At 41.2% G+C, this 19205-nt stretch overlaps 1 protein-coding gene across 7 annotated transcripts in view; it reads left to right on the top strand.

Annotated features, from left to right (window-relative positions):
• NOL4 (nucleolar protein 4) overlaps window positions 1-19205 on the top strand; it is a 252054-nt gene that overhangs the window by 182096 nt on the left and 50753 nt on the right. For 4 of the 7 annotated variants that reach the window (XM_038766647.1, XM_038766653.1, XM_038766649.1 and 1 more), the window contains 2 exons: window positions 13390-13569; window positions 14280-14471. In XM_038766647.1, coding sequence (XP_038622575.1) covers window positions 13390-13569; window positions 14280-14471 — 372 coding nt within the window. The remainder of the gene's footprint in view (window positions 1-13389; window positions 13570-14279; window positions 14472-19205) is intronic. The other 3 variants (XM_038766654.1, XM_038766648.1, XM_038766651.1) reach the window with 1 other exon arrangement.

The raw sequence follows: 19205 nt of genomic DNA, 5'->3' as shown, positions 1-19205 counted from the left end.
GAGAAGATCTGTACTCAAAATAGAGACTTTGATAAGCATCAAAGCCCTCTCAGACCACCCTGCCTCTGCCCCCACCGGCTTCATTCTACATTTCACCTTGCTGCCCAGATCACTTTCTCAAGTATCGTTTTTTGCACAGCTTCCTGCTCTTCAAAAGCTTCCAATGATTGCCCTTCCTATGGGTATCAAGCAGAAACTCTTGACCATTGGCTTTAAGGCACTCAGTTAGCTCACTCGCCCCCAGTACTTACTTTCACTCCTCTCCCACCACATCCCAGCTTACACATTTCACTCCTTTCAACATCCTCTCCACATACTCCCTGTTCCTTGTTCTATTCTCTCTCACCACCAGTATCTTGCTCATGCCATCCCTTCTGCCTGGACTTCCCTCTCCCTTTGTATCCATTAGAACTCTGCTCGCCTCATCTTCAAGGCACCTTATGAAATCACATCTCCTCCAGGAGACCTCCTCTTATTAGCGTCTCCTCCCCACAACTTATACCCCTATTTTCACTTCGTCAGTCTCATTACCTAAGGACCTGGCTGTTCACACATAACCCTAACCCCGTAGTATTTTTTTTTAGTGAGATTTGTTAGCACCTACTGTGTGACAGGCACAGTACTAAGTGCTGCGGTAAGTACAAGCCAATCAGGTCTGATATAGTCTTAATCCATATTTTACAGATGAGGTAACTGAGGCACAGAGAAGTTGAGTGACTTACCCAAGGTCTCGCAGCAGTCAAGTGACAGAGCCAGGATTAGAACCCAGATCCTTCTCACTCCCAGGCCCGTGCTGTATCCACTAGGCAATTCTGCTTCACATGTACATAGGCATATTTATCTTTATACTTTATTGTTACCCACTACTTGCAATTTATTTCAGGTTCTGTCTTGCCCACTAGATTGTAAGCTCTTCAACGGCAGGGTTCATGCCTACCATCCTTAGTACGGTGCTCTGCACACAGTAAGCGCTCAATAAATACGATTGAATGAATGAATGAATGAATACTAACCCTACTGTACTTTTCCAAGCACTCTGTAGAGTGCTGTGCACAGAGTTAGTGCTTAATCGATTATATTGATTGATTAGTTTGGGAGTACAATAGTGAAGATAAATAGTAACAACTCAAATTTTGTGCTCCCTGTATTTTTCCATATTGTGTGCTCCTTTTTATTATGCAAAGTAATTTCCTTAAAAAAATGTTTAAAACTTTTGGGGATCTTCCTTTGACTTTCTGTTCTGTTCGAAAGGAAGGTGAATAGTCAATGTGTAGGGGCCTAAAACCACTTGCTCGAACAAGCCAATGACTGTGGCATGCATTGTATAGCGTCAAACCTTTATGATCTACATTGGGTCTTTAGCTGGAAAATATTCCCCTTCTAGGTCCCTTTAATCTTGTACATCCCAGGTAGCTCTAATCCAAGGTGAATAGTTCCCCAACAATCCTGATTACTCCCCCGCAAAGTAGATTAAACTGATTCAAGGTGCTGAGGTGTGGGTAGAGGCTGGGAATTTGAAGTTTAACTGATTTCCAAGGGTCTTCAATTGACACTGAGGTTCTTTACCTGAATAGGCTTTTCCAGAAGCATACCAAAGGACTTCCATGTAAGTCTGGGGTAATAAAAAATGGCAGCAATTATAGTTTTTTTTTTTAAAAAAGGATTTTGTACCTCTAGCTTTAAACAATTTTGTAACTCTAGCTTTAAATGGTGTTCATAGCCTACAAGGTGTCAAATGGTACATAATAAATGTATCTTTTACATGCAGTTTCTTGTTATTCTCAGCAAAAGGGCTCTAATTGAGTTTCACATTTAACGTACCAGTAGAGGGACTGGATATTGTATGTCTCTCTCACTGAGAGCCCCATGTGAGACAGGGACTATTTTCAATGTGATTATCTTGTATCTGCCCCAGTGCTTGGTATATAGTAAGTGCTTAGTAAATATTATCATCATCATTACTTTTCTCTCTACTGGAGAAATGTAGACCATGTTAACGAAAATGTCCCAAGTTTTAAATTTTAAAAGGTGCGTTAAACTACGGAACTCTCAGTCATATGTAGTGAGTTCTTACTGTGTGCAGAGCACTGTACTAAGCACTTGGGAAAGTACAATATAACAGAGTTAATAGACACATCCTCTGCCCGCATTGAGCTTACACTCTAGGGGGGAAGATAGTATAAATACATAAATGTACATAAGTACTGTGGGTACATAATTGCTGCACAAGCCATACAGATCAATCAATCATATTTATTGAGCGCTTATTGTGTGCAGAGCACTGTACTAAGCGATGATCAAATACAATATGTATTGAGCACCTAATGTGTGCAGAGCACTGTGATAAGTAGTGAGGAGGGGCAAGAGAGGTAGAAGGCATAATCCCTGTACACAGAGAACTAATTGGAGAAATAATTTACAAATAGGAGGAAGAAATACCAAAAGTGTAGTTTATATAAATCTGTAGGTATTAAAGTGAAGTTATGTACAAAATTGAGAGGTGTCAGTGCAGAATATAGAGGTGGCACAAACGTCCTGAGACGATATTTGGAAGATGGAGGCCCAGAGTGAAGAAAAATAAATTGGGGAAATCCTCCTGGAGTCAGTAGGGTTTCAGAAAGTCTTTGAAGATGGGGCGAGAAGTAGTCTGGATGGGGAATGTTGAGAATGAAGCACAGTGAATAGGTGATCCTAAATAAAAAAGTGGCAGTAAAGGAGTTCAGGATAGATAAGATGGAGAGAATTTATGGAATGCTTTTGGGAAGTAGCATGGCTTAGTGGCAAGAGCATGGGCTTGGGAATCAGATGTCGTGGGTTCCAATCCTTGCTCCACCACTTGTCTGCTGTGTGACTTTGGGCAAGTCATTTCCCTGTGCCTTAGCTACCCCATCTGTAAAATGGGGATTAAGACTGTGAGCCCCACATGGGATAACTTGATTGCCTTGTATCTACCCCAGCGCTTAGAACAGTGCTTTGCACACAGTAAGTGCTTAACAAATTACCATCATTATTCATTATTTATTTTAAGCCAATAGTCAGGAATTTGAAGAGGCAAATGGCTAACCATGGGAGGATTTTCAGGAGTGGAGAGATATGTGCGGGATGATATTTTAAAAAGAAGATCCAAATAGCAGAGTGAAATAGAAAATGGAGAGGGTAGAAGCCAGGTGGAGGGAGACTAGAGAAAAGACTGATATATTAGGAAATCCAGAATACGATGAGTTCTTGAATCCCAGGACAGTAGTCATTTGGATGGAGAGGAATGGGCAGATCTGGGAAGTTTAGGGGAGGAAAAGCTAATGGACTGAATGTGAGAGTCAAAAAAGAGGGTAAACAGTCAAACCCCATGAACCCCTTAGTCAATCTGGACCTGGTGAGTGCAAAGTGTTTTAGGAGATGAGAGGGAAAAGGGTCAGAGACACAAGTGGAGGGGATAGATTTTGAAGATAGGTGGGAGATCTCCTCATGAGAAACAGTTGGGAAAGATGAGAGAGTAGTTGAAGGAGGAGGAGGGAGTAGGAAAGATTTGGGGGGAATCTTTGGGGAACTTGTGCCTCAGAATTTTGATTTTGTTAATAAAATACTTTGGAAAGTTGTCAGGGTCAAGAAATTGGGCCTGGGGAGAGCACTCGGAGCCTCGAGACGGAGACAAAGGTCTGAAATACTGGTTTGGGGGCTGGGGAGGAGAGGGACAATAGGCATGATAGTTGATGAGGAAGGAGAACTAAGTTGTTTGGGTGAAGAATTTGCTCAGCTATTAGAATTTATCAAATACTTACTGTGTGCTGAGTACCTGGTAAGGGGAGAATACAATGCTACAATATAGTTGGTAGGCATAATCCCTGCCCTCAAGAAGCTTACAGACCAGAAGGGGGAACAGATATTAACATAAAGTACAAATGGATCTGCATGTAAGTGCTACAGGGAGGGGTGAATATCAACGTGCATAAGGGATACGGACCCAAGTGCATAGGCAACAGAGGAGAGAGGACTTAGATAGGAAAGTGAGAGCTTAGTCTGGAAAAACCTCTTGGAGAGTGGAGTTAGAAAACAAGGGTGAATTTGAAGTGGCAGATGACAGCCTAGTGCGTAGATTTCCACCAACAGTCTTTCACAGCCTGAGCACAGGAGCAGAGGAAGGGAAGCATCTTAGGCACCCATATAATCGGGTGGTTTGGAGAAAGATGGTCCACTACTTAATTTTGGCATTTCATTTTTTGCATTCGGTTACTGATATTATTCCAGGAGGATTTCCCAGCAACATATTTCCCTTGATCCTCAAACAACTTCAGGGTTTGTGCAGGAGTAGTGTTGGACAGTGCTGTACACATGGTCTTATTACAGTAATGGTGATGGCTTCCCCTGAGCCATCCTGGTCTCTTTAATATTGTTCATTCATTCAGTTGTATGCCAAGCACTGCACTAAGCACTTGGGAGAGTACAATACAACAACAGACATCTTCTCTGCACAAAACTAGCTCACAGCCTAGAGGGAGAGACAGACATTAATATTCACCAATCAGTCAATCAGTATATTACATAGGTATACATATGTGCTATGGGGCTGAGAGGGAGGATGAACAAAGGGCAACACAGAAGGGAATGGGAGAAGAGGAGAGGAGGGCTTAGACAGGGAAGGCTTCTTGGAGGAGATGTGCCTTCAATAGGGCTTTGAGGTGGAGGAGAGGAATTACCTTCCTGATTTGAGGAAGGAGGGCAATCCAGGCCAGAGGCAGGATGTGGGCAACAGGTTGCCGGGTGAGATAGATGAGATCAAGGTACAGTGAGAAGTTTAGCTTTAAAGGAACAAGAGCATTAGAGGAATAGAATAAGAGGAATCATTGGGAAGTAATCATCAATCCAGTGATGAAGTCCCCCTTCACTGGACTTCAGCCTCTAACTGAATGTGGTCAGCTCCCCTCTTGGTGGAGGCCATAGACAGGAGGACAGTGGGGAGGATTACCATTAAGGGGACAAGCCGAAAGAGTTCTATTTGTCACTTTGAATTTACAGTGATTTGTCAAGTTTTGCTCTGTTAATGCTTTGGCTTCACTTGTTGACAGTGTTAATGGTAGGAGTTTCCTGATTACTATTCACTGACTATTTCTGGAGTTTCTTTCATGACTTACAACACCCTAATTCAGTTGGCAGGAAAACATTTCTCATTCCAGTCATTGCATTTCTATTATTATTTTTGTTCCAAGATGTACACAAATACCTGAATCCTATTCCATTCCTAGCACTTAAAACTTGGTAAATCTGCAGTAATTGTTAATTAATTCTGAACTTAATTTATTTTAATGTCTGGCTACCCCAGTAGACTGTAAGTTCCTTGTAGGCAGGATTTACATCTACCAACTCTGTTGTACTTTCCCAAGCACTTAGTACAGTGCTCTGCATACAGTAAGCACTCAGTGGGAAGCAAGCTTGGTCTAGTGGAAAGAGCATGGGCCTAGAAGTTAGAGAACCTGGGTTCTAATCTTGGCTCCACTACTTGTCTGTTATGTGACCTGGGGTAAGTTATGTGACTTCTCTGAGCTTGTTACCTCATGTGTGAAATGGGGATTAAAGCTGTGAGCCCTGTGAGGGATATGGACTGTATCCAACTTGATAAGCTTGTATCTACCCCAGCACTTAGAATAATGCCTGGAACATAATAAGAGTTCAACGAATACCATATTAAAAAAAAAAACCTTAGGTGTGGTTTCTTCAGTAATAAATCTTCACCACTGATAGTGTATCCCCAGCAGGCAGTCCCCAATGTGTAGAGCAGATCTGGGTTAAAAAATAATAATAATAGAGCACTGGGGTGGATACAGGCAAATCAGGTTGGACGCAGTCCCTGTCCCATACAGGGCTCATAGTCTCAATCCCCATTTGACAGATGAGGTAGCTGAGGAACAGAGAAGTGAAGTGACTTGCCTAAGGTCACACAGCAGACATGTGGCCGAGCCAGAATTAGAACCCATGACCCTCTGACTCCCAGGTTTGTGTTCTGACCACTACATCATACTGCTTCTAGGGTTCGTCTCTTACAACTATCGGTACTTGAGGAGAAACATTAAGGGGGTTCATTTACTGCACAAACAGATCCAAACTAACTCTGAAATTGATCCAAGCCGAATGTTATAAAATATGTTTGTAGGTAGCTGGGTCTGGACCCTGGTGCAATTCCTGGCTTTAACTTGATCCTAAAGAGCATTAACTTTATTGATTTTACTAATTGCATTTGTGGGACCTAGGTGGAGAGCAGGATGGCAGAGAAAATATTTGAAAGCAGGTAAATACATTTTACTGGCTGTCAAGGCAGTTTAGAAATAGGATTTTTGATAAATCGCTCCCCTGCCATTGTTATCTACGGAAGGTGCTTTTGGCATTCATCTGTGTCTTTATGCTGAGGTAATGAGGGCATCCGCTCATCTCTGAGGTGCAGGTAAGTATCTCTTCTTGTGAGTAATCCTCCTATCAAAGACCTGCTGAGTTCTGAGCACTGGACCAAGTGCTCCATAAACCAAGCCCTGCAATTTTATATGCCCTGTGGATATGGGCATTTTGAAGGTCCAGCCAGAGGCTTCATTGATTCTGCCACTTGGGCACCAGGAAGTGGTACTCTGGAAGTGGTTATTCCAAATTCCCGTCCTGGCTTCTGGCATTTGGCATTTTCACTTTTCCCAGAGGGCAGAATTGAGTTGAGTGCAAAATTATGTAATTAAATGTTTATATGACACAAACTATCATTCTGTATTTATGAAGATAGAAGAGGCTTAGATGCCAGCATAGATCCTTGAGAACTTCTAGGCTTCTCAGACTTGATTCTGTGATGCTAAGATTAGGGAAACACTGTTTGAGAAGTGGAGGGGCTTCCCAAACTAACAGACTCCACCCCTGCTGTGAATGTATAAGAAGCTGTATGAGCAGGAGGCTTTACCACATTCTTTCTGAAATATCTGGCATTACCCAAGCTATGCAGGCTTGGTCTATCTTCTACACAAGCAATGGTGTTAGCTCTGGTTTCTGATTAGGAGACTTTGCATATGTAGAAATGATGGAGAACTAGAGAGGTAGGGTAAGCTGAAAAAAAGAGTAAGAAAGTTCTCCCTGGAGCTGGTAAAGGCATTCCAGTGTTTGCAGCTGGTGTAATCTTAAAATCTCTGAGCTATGTTGTGGGCAGAGAATCAATCAATCAATCATATTTATTGAGCGCTTACTGTGTGCAGAGCACTGTACTAAGAGCTTGGGAAGTACAAGTCGGCAACACATAGAGACAGTCCCTACCCAAACATACTAACAAAATAAAATAAATAGAATAGATATGTACAAGTAAGATAAATAAATAAATAGAGTAATAAATATGTACAAACACATATAGGTGCTGTGGGGAAGGGAAGGAGGTAAGATATTGTCATATTGTAGTTTCTCAGGCACTTAGTGCAGTGATGAGTGCACAGTAAGCCCTCCGTGAATACGATTGATTGATTTATTAGAGTTTTATGTTATCCCAGAATGTATGCAGGCCAAAAATATCAGGAGGTTCAAGTGGAACAAATTAATGGATGAGAGGATCATAATGGTTAGATGGTACATCCCTAAACACTAGGATTAGACTGAAAACCTTCTGAGTGCAGATACTCTGTCTTTTCTTCTATTGTGATTTCCCAAACCCTTGGTATATCCAGCTATGCATGGTCAGCTCTCAATAAATGCAGCCTCTACGGCTGAGTATGTGAAAAAGGGCAGCCACCAACCTTTTGGTTCCCCCAACCATCCTGTTGCCTCTGTCAGAAGTGAAACCATTGTTCTGCCCCAGTGTCGACCTCGTTTTTGGTCCTTAAATGAGGTTGCTCAGTGAGTGGTGAAATGGGAATGGTCCTTCCCCAGCTCCTAAAGATGGAGAAAGAACATGACAGCAAATTAAGGTGGGCACACAGCAGTGCCACGGACACCCTTCCTGCCTTATCAGTCGTATTTAGTGAGTGCTTAGTCTGTGCAGTGCACAATATAACAATAAACAGACCCATTCCCTGCCCACAACAAGCCTACAGTCTAAAGGGAGAGACAGACATTAAAATAAATAAATGAATTACATGCTCCCCCCCACAATGCCTCCCTCCCAGTCACCGTGGACAAGCCAAGAAACAGACTAGGGAATGAAACAGGTGAAAAAGTAGCTCACCTCTGGTCTCCTCCAATCTCACCATCCCCATCTCACTCTAAGACAGGTGACTTTCCCTAATAACAAGAATAATTTTTTTTCATTTTTTATAGTAATTGTTAAGAGCTTACTATGTGCCAGGCACTGCTCTAAGCACTGGGGTAGATACAAGATAATGGTTAGACATAGTCCCTGTCCCTCATGGGGCTCACAGTCCTAATCCCCATTTTACAGATGACGGAACTGAGACCCAGAGAAGTGAAGTGACTTTCCCAAGGTCACACAGCAGAGCCGGGACTAAAACCCAGGTCCTCCTGATTCCCAGGCTGGGGCTCTACCCACTAGGCCATGTTGCTTCTCAGTATTTTTTTAAGGACCTCCTGTGTATCAATGACTATTCTATGCCCTGAAGTAGATTCACATTAGATCAGGCAGAGACACTGTCCCACATGGAGCTCCCAGCCTAAGCAGGAGGGAGAACAGGTTTGGAATCTCTATCTTTCAGTTGAGGGAAAATGAGGCACATAAAAGTTAAGACTTTGCATCCAGGTCCTTTGGCTTCCAGTCCCGTGCTCTTTCCTCTGGGCCATGCTGCTTCCCTGTCAGTTCATCCTCTCGGGACTGGGAATCCCAGGATTGATGTAAAGAAATGTTCAGATTGGGGAATTAGGAACAGCCTGCTGTTTTCTCTCTTAAAATGGTATGTTAAAAGAATGATCTAGCAGGGGGCATTTGTAGTTAGCTGTGCTTTGCTATCATTTCCCAAGTAATGCTCATTGCTACATTGTTAAACGTGTTAGATGTAGTATACTTTTCAGACCGATTGGAAATTTGTCTTAATTATATCTTATTAGGCTATTTTGCATTGTCAAGTATAAAACGTAAAAAGAAAAATGTTCTGCATTATTCAATTGTGCTGTTATTGTATGGTGATTCACTCATTTTATATTATATTTCATCTAATTTCACACTTATGAGTCAGCAAGACCTCCTTTTTGCATACATAAGGTATTTATCCTTTCAGAGAGGCTAGCCGTATATTTTTCGGCTGCTTTAAAGCCTCTCAAAAAGTAATTAAAAAGTATTATCTTGTGAAAATTTCTGAAGGTAATAGTTTGATACCTTCAGTAAATAATAATTATGGTATTTGTTTACTATTTGCCTACTATGCACTGGAGTAGATATAAGTTAATCAGGTCAAATGCAGCCATTATTCAACCTGGCGCTCACAGTCTAAGTAGGAGGGAGAGCAGGTGTTTCAACCCCATTTTACAGTTGAGAAAACTGAGCAACAGAGATATGTACTGACTTGCCCAAGGTCACACAGTAGGGAAGTGAAGGAGCCAGGATTATAACCTCCTAGGCCCGGGCTCCTTCGCCTATACAATGCTGCTTTGCAGTAAATCTTCAATAAAACGTTCTCATTGTGGGGAGTGTTTGAGTCCCCAGGGTATCAGTTGCATTGTCTAGGTGAGGGTTGATGATGATGGTGATGGAGTGTCCCATTGATAGCATTGAATGAGGACTGAGAACATTATCAAAGGAATTGATGATAATGTTGGTGGTTTGCACAGTGCCACTTGCTCTCTCTCATCCCTTCCTTCCAGTCTGATTCTTGCGAGGCCAGTGCAGCAAGTGCATGGGTAGTCAGATAAACAGCACATTGCAAAATGTTTGCAAAAATTGCTTACACAAGGAAGGAATTGACAACTAAAGCTACTGCAGCTTCTAGTTGATGTTGTGCCTTAGCCACGAAGCCCAACAGTCTTGTCTTGGGAGGTCCTTTGACCTTGTCTACCTACATTACCTATCAATCAATCAGTGGTATTTACTGAGCACTGTATTAAAAACGTGGGAGAGTACACTATATCAGAGTTGGTAGACATGTTCCCTGCCCACAACGAGCTTACAGTCTAGAGGAACAAGCTTAAATCCTAGCAACCTATTTGGGGGTGGGGAGGGGGGGCTTGTTTATCTCAAAAAAAAAGTCCTGGTGGTTCTCTGATTAGAAACCTCTGGTGGCATAGCCTTATCAGGTTTTCCCCTAATTGCAGAACCCAGACCTCCTGATTCCCAGACCTGATTCTCAGTAGAGTGCTCTGTTAAAGATACTTGACCATGGTGTCTCACTACCTCAGCCATCTTACTGGGAGATTTCCCCTGGCTTCATTTTTAATTGCCGCAGATTGTCCAAAATATTGATAGCTTTATGACTTCTGTTTCTCCATGAAAAATGAGTTAGTAATAGCACTGATTTCCAACTATTTCTTGGTGCAAAAATAGAAACCTGGATGTTTGAAGCACTTAAATTGTCAGGGTCCACAGAGAAAATTTGTGGACAAGCAGATACTAAAAACATATAAACTAGCGAGCTGACATTCTTTGGAAATATTAAAAAAACTGTTTAAAGAGTGTTAAAAACCCAAAAAAGCATCTTAAAGCAAGATACCCTTAAAAATAGTGAATGCCTTAGAATATACAAAAAACACAATCATATCTTTTACAGACATCGATCAATAGGATTTTTTGAGTTCTTACTCTGTGCACTTAGTATACTAAGTGTTTGATAGAGAGACCTGGGTTCTAACCCTAACTCTACCACCTGACTGCTGTGTAACCTTGGGTAAGTCATGTAGATTCTCTGTACTCAGTTTCCCCATCTGTAAAATAGAAATTAAATACCTTTTCTCCCTCCCCTCTAGCAGTCAATCAATCAGTTGTATTTATTGAGAACTTACTGGGTGCAGACCACTGTTCTAAGTGTTTGGGAGAGCACAATACAATACTAATGAATAAGTGGTATTTATTGAGGACTTACTGTGTGCAATGCACTGCACTCTGCACTTGGGCACTGTACTAATACTCATGATCCCTGCCCATGTGGATCTTTCAGTCTAGTGGGGGAGACAGACATTAAACTAAATGACAAAAAGGGGAAACAGCAGAGCCCAAGGATATGTACATAAATGCTGTGGGGGACGGGGTAAGTAGCAAAGCACCCAAGGGTTTCAGAACCAGTTGCATAGGTGATGCAGAAGGGAAGGTGAATAGGGTGAGAAAATGAGGGTGAGTCTGGGGAGGCTTCGTGGTGGACACATGATTTTAGTAGTGAAGTTGCATGGCCTAGTGGAAAGAGCAAAGGCCTAGGAGTCAGAGGACCTGGGTTCTAATCCTGGCTCTGCCGCTAGTCTGCTGTGTAACCTTGGGCGAGTCGCTTCACGTCTCTGTGTCTCAGTTCCCTCATTTGCAAAATGGAAGTTCAGTACTTGTTCTCCCTCCTACTGAGGCTCTGAGCCCCATGTGGGATCTGATTATCTTGTAGGTACCCCAGTGCTTAGCATAGAGTTAACACCTAACAAATGCCTAACAAATGATAAGCAGCGTTGCTCAGTGGAAAGAGCCCGGGGTTTGGAGTCGGAGGTCATGGGTTCAAATCCCGGCTCTGCCGATTGTCAGCTGTGTGACTTTGGGCAAGTCACTTAACTTCTCTGGGCCTCAGTTCCCTCATCTGTAACATGGGGATTAAGACTGTGAGCTCCCCGTGGGACAACCTGATCACCTTGTAACCTCCCCAGCACTTAGAACAGTGCTTTGCACATAGTAAGCGCTTAATAAATGCCATAAAAAATGTCACAATTATTATTAGGGCATTGAAGATGGAATGAGTAGTGGCCTGTCAGATATGAAAGGAGGGATGGAGGGAGGGAGATCCAGGCCAGAGAGAGGACATGAGCTAGGGGTTGACAGCAAGACAGGTGAGATCAAGGTACAGTGAATAGGCTAGCATTAGTGGAGCAGAGTGTGCAGGCTGGGTTGTAGTAGGAGATTTTAGAAAATGATCCAGCAACAGAGTGAAGTTTGGACTGGATTGGGGGTGATGCAGCAGTCTAGGTGAGGTATGATAGATGCTTGGATCAGCATCATAGCCATCTGGATGGAGAGGAAGTGGCAGATTCAAGAGATGTTGGGAAGGAAGAACCAACAGGAATTGGACAAGAACTGAATGTACAGGTTGCCTGAGAAAGATCAGTTGAGAATAATGCCAAGTTTACAGGCTTGAGAGAGAGGGAGGATGATGGTGTGGTACATAATGGGGTGAGAGTCTTGGGGAGAACAGAGCTTGTGTGGGAACATGAGGACTTCTTTGTTATAATAATAATAATTTTGGTATTTGCTAAGTGCTTGCCATGAGCCAGGCACTGAACTAAGCGCTGGGGTGGATACAAGCAAATCAGGTTGGACAGTCCCTGTCCCTCATGGGGCTCACAATCTTAATCCCCATTTTTCAGATGAGGGAACTGAGGCCCAGAGAAGTGAAGTGACTTGCCCAAGGTCACACAGCAGACAGGTGGCAGAGTCAGGATTAGAACCCATGACCCCTCCCAGGCCTGTACTGTATCCATTATGAGCCTCCAGTCCACACCCCCGGACTATTGGCCAGTTCTGGGCCACCAGAGGTTAGGTCCAGGCCAGGCTGACCCTGGTTTATCTGTAGAATCCCTGAACAAGCCTCAGGTGGCAGTTGCTGAAGAGTAGGAGATTAAAGAAAAAACTTCAGAGGAGGATAACAATGCTAAAAGTAGAGAACTGTGGAACTTGGAAATGGGAAAAGCCTTCCTGTTGTATGCAATGACCAACCAAACACGTCTGTAAAATAGAATATTCACTCTTTGTGTTCACCCTTGAATTCTGGTAGTTGGCAAACTAACATGTCATTCTCTGAATACTTAGGTATAAATTCTAACGTTTATAATCTTCGTTTGTCATTTTTTTTTTTCAAATTTAATTGTGTCTCGCCTTAAATTTGTCGTATTTGTTGCAGGGTGTTTGAAATATATCTTGAAGTAAGCAGTCTGCACTTTTCCTAATGTAATGGTTAATTTGGAGGAAACTTTGTTACATTGTTTCCAACAAGTCTCAAGTCCACTGCATGTCAAAACAGTGATTTTAGAATTCACCTCAGGGATACCATGTATTGGTTTGTTTACTTGCCTCTTTCACAAATTGTGTAGCAAATGAATGAAGATACTCCAGGTCCTGAAAACATTCTCCCTTCTGCTATTGATCGGGGATAAATAGCATGAATGGATAGAGTAATGGCTCACAAACTCCAGGAAACTACTTAAACCCATTGATTTAAAGCAGAGCTGGAGCAAATGGTGAAGACTCTTCTTCATCATTCAGGGCAGGTTTCAAATGTTGTGTTTTTTAAATCGTATTTTCCCATCTCTTCCCAGTCCCCTGCACATAGCTCTTCAAGCTATGACTCTGGAAAGAATGAGGGTGCGGACAGAGGGGCTGAGGATCTGTCACTGACGCGAGGGGATGAGGATGAGGATGACCACGATGAGCCCGAAGATGCCGAGAAGGTGAACGAGACCGACGGGGTAGAAGCTGAGAGGCTGAAAGCTTTTAATGTGAGTCTTACAAAATTGATGTTGTGGTTTGTGTTTTACTACTCCGTTTTCACACTGTGGCTTGTGGGTAGGTGGCTATTTTAGAGGCATGTTTGTTTAAGTTACCAGTGGATAGTGAAAGTACACATTATCTCTGTCCAGCCCAATACCAGAACCACTGTGATTTGTTGAGAAATTCTATGGCCAAATGCCAGCCGGAGTAGACTACTTTGTGTTGTGTGAGTGTGCATGTTTGCCCTGGGAATGAGGGGACCTCAGTTTGTTCATCTGACAAGTACAGTCATGATCAGCTGTTTTCTGTTACTTTCCTAAATTCGTATAATCCTGCATGAACAAAACAATCAATTATTTGTCATAGGGGACTAGACTATCCATGGTGCAGTGTTAGTAAATAGCCATCATATTTATCATGTTATCATATAAGAGAAAATGTTAAGGAATACTTATTTTTCCCAGCCTGTTGTTTTTTCATAATTTCTGTACGTGATAGTCTATTCTTTTCTGCCTGTCTGTTTCTCTCTTTTTATCCACCCCTTCAGAAAATCCTTACAGAGTTGTTTGCTTAAACTTTCTGGCTTCCCACTGCAAAGTTCTGCAGTGCATAAAGCCAGAAAAGGTATATTTTGTCTCTCAGTGATCAAGACAGGAAGCTAGAAAGAGAAGAGAGCAGCCCTCCAAACTCTTCTCCTCTGTCTCCCTCTTGCCAACAGATGTTTGTCAGGCTGTTTGTAGATGAAAACTTGGACCGAATGGTCCCAATCTCTAAGCAGCCCAAAGAAAAGATCCAGGCTATCATTGACTCATGCAGGCGACAGTTCCCTGAGTATCAAGAACGTGCCAGAAAGCGTATACGTACTTACCTCAAGTCCTGCAGGCGGATGAAAAGAAGTGGTTTTGAGATGGTGAGTTTTGACTTAAAACCCAGCCCTAGTTTCCATCAAAACCCCATATGTAAATCCATGACACTATTTTGTTTTCATCTTAGTGTCTTTTTGCTTCTTTTTCCTTTTTTTTTTTGGTAATGTCAGGTTAGAAGTTTTTCCTTCTTTCCCCCCGTTTGCTTTTGCCTTTCATCTTTCCTAAATTCATTCCCTTTGTTCATTGAATAAGAAAATCCTTGGGAGAAATAGAGCTCACAGGTCTGTCTAGAGACATTCCATAGCAAATGAGGACCCAAACAAAATGTGAAAAGAAACCACTGGAAAGGAGCATCTCATTCATATTCTTTTTTTTCTTTCTGTCACCTCTAAAGAGAATAAGAGATTAATAAAGTCTTAAGCTGAATCAGAATTTCAGTAGCATTCATCAGCAAACTAGCTTTCTGTAAGAGGGATAGAACTGGGATAATTGTTGAATTGATCCATCAGAGAATTGCAAGATCCATTTCCAAGGGTCAGAATAGTAATAGATCTTGTAAACCAGGAGGAGAAGACAAGAAAAGTAATGGATCATTATTTTAGTAGCTAAAATAATAGATGGGGTGGGGGGACTGTCTTTTGTATTTGATATTTGTAGGTTTGTTTTCTCAGTTTAAATAGATGTTCTATTAAACTTATCTACTAACGCAGTTTCCCCAACAATGGTACATAAATGTCATGATTTTCCAAAGTTAATATTCTTGGGAGCTGGAGCTTCAAATAAGGAAATGCAAGACATTACTTTTAGTGACTCGGGAGCCTTTCAATTATATGAAGTGACAGGATGTCATGTTCAGTTCCAGTTCTCAGTTTGCTACCACTTGGTGAATAATATGAAATATTGTATCATTTAAAATTGAAAAGCATTTTAATTTGGCCTTTGGGTCCTTTTGCTTAAGACTAGAAAAGCTGGAATAACGTTTGTATACAGAATATCTTTGAGTGAGCTTTAAAATGGGTACTCGCCTTTTCAGTAGCAAAATGGCATGTCCATTTCTCATCCAAGGTGTTGTGAATGATGTGGGGGAGGGAGAAGATGAAGATGGGACCTCTGATTATGTGTATAAATCACCAGTTGAATGTGGTTATTTATGACACTAAATAATACTGTCTAAAACTTGACAGGTGAAGAGAGACAGATGGAATAAAGACTGCCAAACCTAACCTATTCCGTAGTTAGGTAAAGTAGGAAACTGACAGAAACAAAATACTGTACATGCCACTATAGAGCATAGCAAGTATCATTAACATTCACTTCTTTAGCTCTGGCTAAATACAGGCAGTACCATTCATGTGATGAATCAGCATGACAAAATGCCTACCATCAGCTTCATGTGACAGCAGAAATAATGTTAAATTGGAATTGGTTGATCTGCTATTTTAGACAATTTCATTTGTTAAAGTTACTTTTTAAATAAATTGAAATGCAAAATTCCCTTTCTATGGTTTAGCTGAGTCATTTAAGACATTTAGGACATCTGAAGTTGCATAAAAGCGTATATGTTATTTGAGAAACTGTACCAAATAATGAGATATTTGTGTCATGTAGAATTTAACATTAAAGTTCTCTTAAGCTTTCATTCCAAATAATTAATTAATTTGTCACAATAGAAGATTGCTCAGAAAATAATAATAATAATAATAATAATGGCATTTGTTAAGTGCTTACTATGTGCAAAGCACTGTTCTAAGCGCTGGGTAGGTTACAAGGTGATCAGGTTGTCCCATGGGGGGCTCACAGTCTTAATCCCCATTTTACAGATGAGGGAACTGAGGCACAGAGAAGTTAAGTGACTTGCCCAAAGTCACACAGCTGACAATTGGTGGAGCCAGGATTTGAACTCATGACCTCTGACTCCAAAGTCTGTGCTCTTTTCCAGTGAGCCACATGAACAGTATCTGGGCTGGGAGCATTTTTAACACTGATGAGTTTTATATGCCTTTCTGTTTCATGTAGGAAAATAAACTAATACTTCCTGGAAAATCACTATTACCCACAACTGCCAGGAGAATGAATTTTGGTGATTCAGGAATTATGCAGAACTGCAACAAAATAAGATAATGATATTACCAGAAGCTGAATGCCCTTGTGGTTTATCAAATAGGGAAGGGGAGTTGTATTTTTCCTGGACAGTTCCTTTTCATCACATTTGAACTAAATGCAACTTATTTCATTTTTTTTATGTTTTGTGGTGGAGGCATGAGCAAAAATATGTAATATTCAACCTGTGATTGTTTCCGAAGGTAATATGATTCCATATTATTCTAGGCCATGTGATAGCTCAAAAATATTCAGAGGCCTGAACAGCTATAAATATTCCTTGTTGGGGTGTTAAGAAAACCTCCAGCTCAAAATACAGTTAAAAAAAGATTCTTGATTGTACAATGGAGACCGCATGACCAATGACTATTAGTAGTTTGTGGTTTTTACCCCAGATGACACTTCTTGCCGCAAAATGGACTAGGGACAGTTCATGCCTTAGCTTACATGTAACTCAGTACTATACCAGTATGCTGTTTTTTTAGAGTAATGATTATTATGATATTGAGAAGTTTCTCTTTGCCAAAGCACTGTCCAAGTGCTGGGATTTATAAAAGAAATTCAGACACAGTCCTTGTCCCCTGGATCCTTGCAATCTTAAGAGTTGGGGAAAGTAGGTATCTTGTTTCCATTTTTACAGATGAGGATTTGGAGCATGTCAGTAAATAGGTGAAATTAGCTAAATTTATTTCTTGGTTCTTATGGCAAGGTATTTCAGCCTAACACAAGAGAGATAACAAGGGTTGGAACAGCCAGCTTCTTGACACCTTAGAAAATGTCATGTGTTCCTTACTCTGGGGAGAATTTCGGGTACCAAGTGGTGTTTATAGTTTATGTTGGAACGAAGGACCCTGCAGCTTGGAGCTGGTGAAGAGGATTTCACTTTCTGAACTGAGGATTTCATTTTCTTTAACTTGCATCTGTGTTTTATGTAAGCTTCTGACCTCCCCTCTAATTTTGTATGTGATCTTTTCCGGGCTTCAGCTACCCTCAAAGTGGAGTTAGGAATTAATATTTGCTACTTACTTCACAGAAAGTATCACATGATGGTCTGTAAGGAAATAGCTCTAATGTGGTTTGTATACTTTGGATGAAAGCTCCTAAAAGCATGTTAAGGTAACAAATTTGACACAGTTGTTCAGTTCTTCTAAAGTGCTTTGATAAACTCAAAAGAATGGAATGTTATCTGTGGCTGTAACATACAGGCACATCTACTTTCCAAATAACAGATTGCAAAATTAAGGGTGGTTTAGTGGAAAGAGCACGGGCTTGGGAGCCAGAGGTCATGGGTTCCAATCCGAGCTCTGCCACATCTGCTGTGTGATCTTGGCTAGTCACTTAACTTCTCTGAGCCTCAGTTACCTCATCTGTAAAATGGGGATCGACTGTGAGCCCCACGTGGGACAACCTGATCACCTTCTTTCCCCCCAGTGCTTAGAACAGTGCTTTGCACATAGTAAGCGCTTAACAAATGCCATCGTTATTATTATTATTATGGTCGCTGCCATCATTAACTGATCTTTATCTAAGATTTTGCATGTCATTAAATGTCCATTATTTGTGTAAATCTAACTGGATCTATTTTGTGCCTTAAATGTGTAATAGTAGCAGTTGCATTTACTGAGCATCTCTTTGGTGTGGTGCACTATACTAGGCATATTAAAAGGAGGAGCCCTAGAATAGAACATCCTAGCTGTTGTATACAAGCCTTCCAAAATAATATTAGTTTTTACTGTTACATCCCCAAGGAAGCATATATCTGGGTACCTTAGCAGCAATTAAAAAATTACTTTTTAAAGAAGATGCTAGAATAAGCATGCCAAATCATTCATCTACATAATGACACTGTCACCACTCCTTTAAGTGTAGGTAATTACTGAGATAAGAGCAGTGCTAAAGAAGGAGCCATTTAGAAGCCATCTAGAGAGTGACAGTTAATGATGTCAAATTAATTAGGAGTAGTGAGCATTATTGTCTATCCAGGGAAAGAAATACGTTACAAATCTTCAGTTTCCTATTATCTCCCTTCAAGTTTCTGGCAAGAGGCAGTTGGACATGTTTATTCATTGAAAAATTTCATAGTGAATTCCTTATTAGGATCTGCTTTTATTTCTGAAGATAATCATCATCAGTGGTATTTATTGAGTGCTTACCATGTGCAGAGCTCTGATCTAAGTGCTTGGGAGAATACAATCCCACAGAGTTGGTAGACACGTTCCCTGCCCGCAATAAGCTTAGTCTAGAGCAATCAAAGAGACTTTATACAGATCTCAAATCTGATTGTGAGGCATATGTTATTTTTCATGTGGTGTCCACCAAAATTTCCCTTCGATTTTTAAAAGTTGCCAAAGCACCCTATTTCCATGAGCTGCTAAATACAGACTTGTATTTCCAAACATACTTTCTCGTCCACTCTCTGCTGGTGCAGAGAAGTTATGTTGAGCACCCAGACTTCCTGGAGTCAAAAGTTGTGACATTCTCCAGGAATTTCTAGCATATACATAACTGCTAATTATTTGTCAGGAGGGCTTCAAAAAATGACATCAACCTTGAATTTTCCATAAACGTGAGTTTGAGGGATACCATGAAGAACTCCCACTGAATATCCCCAAGTTTAATTGCATCCACTAGTTAGAGGATGCATCTCCATCAGGAGCCTGGGGCTAAACAATGAACAA

Source organism: Tachyglossus aculeatus, chromosome 25 (assembly GCF_015852505.1).
Source record: "Tachyglossus aculeatus isolate mTacAcu1 chromosome 25, mTacAcu1.pri, whole genome shotgun sequence".
Classification (NCBI taxonomy): domain Eukaryota; kingdom Metazoa; phylum Chordata; class Mammalia; order Monotremata; family Tachyglossidae; genus Tachyglossus; species Tachyglossus aculeatus.
The sequence above is the reverse complement of the archived record's forward strand: the minus strand, read 5'-3'. Positions and strand labels throughout refer to the sequence as shown.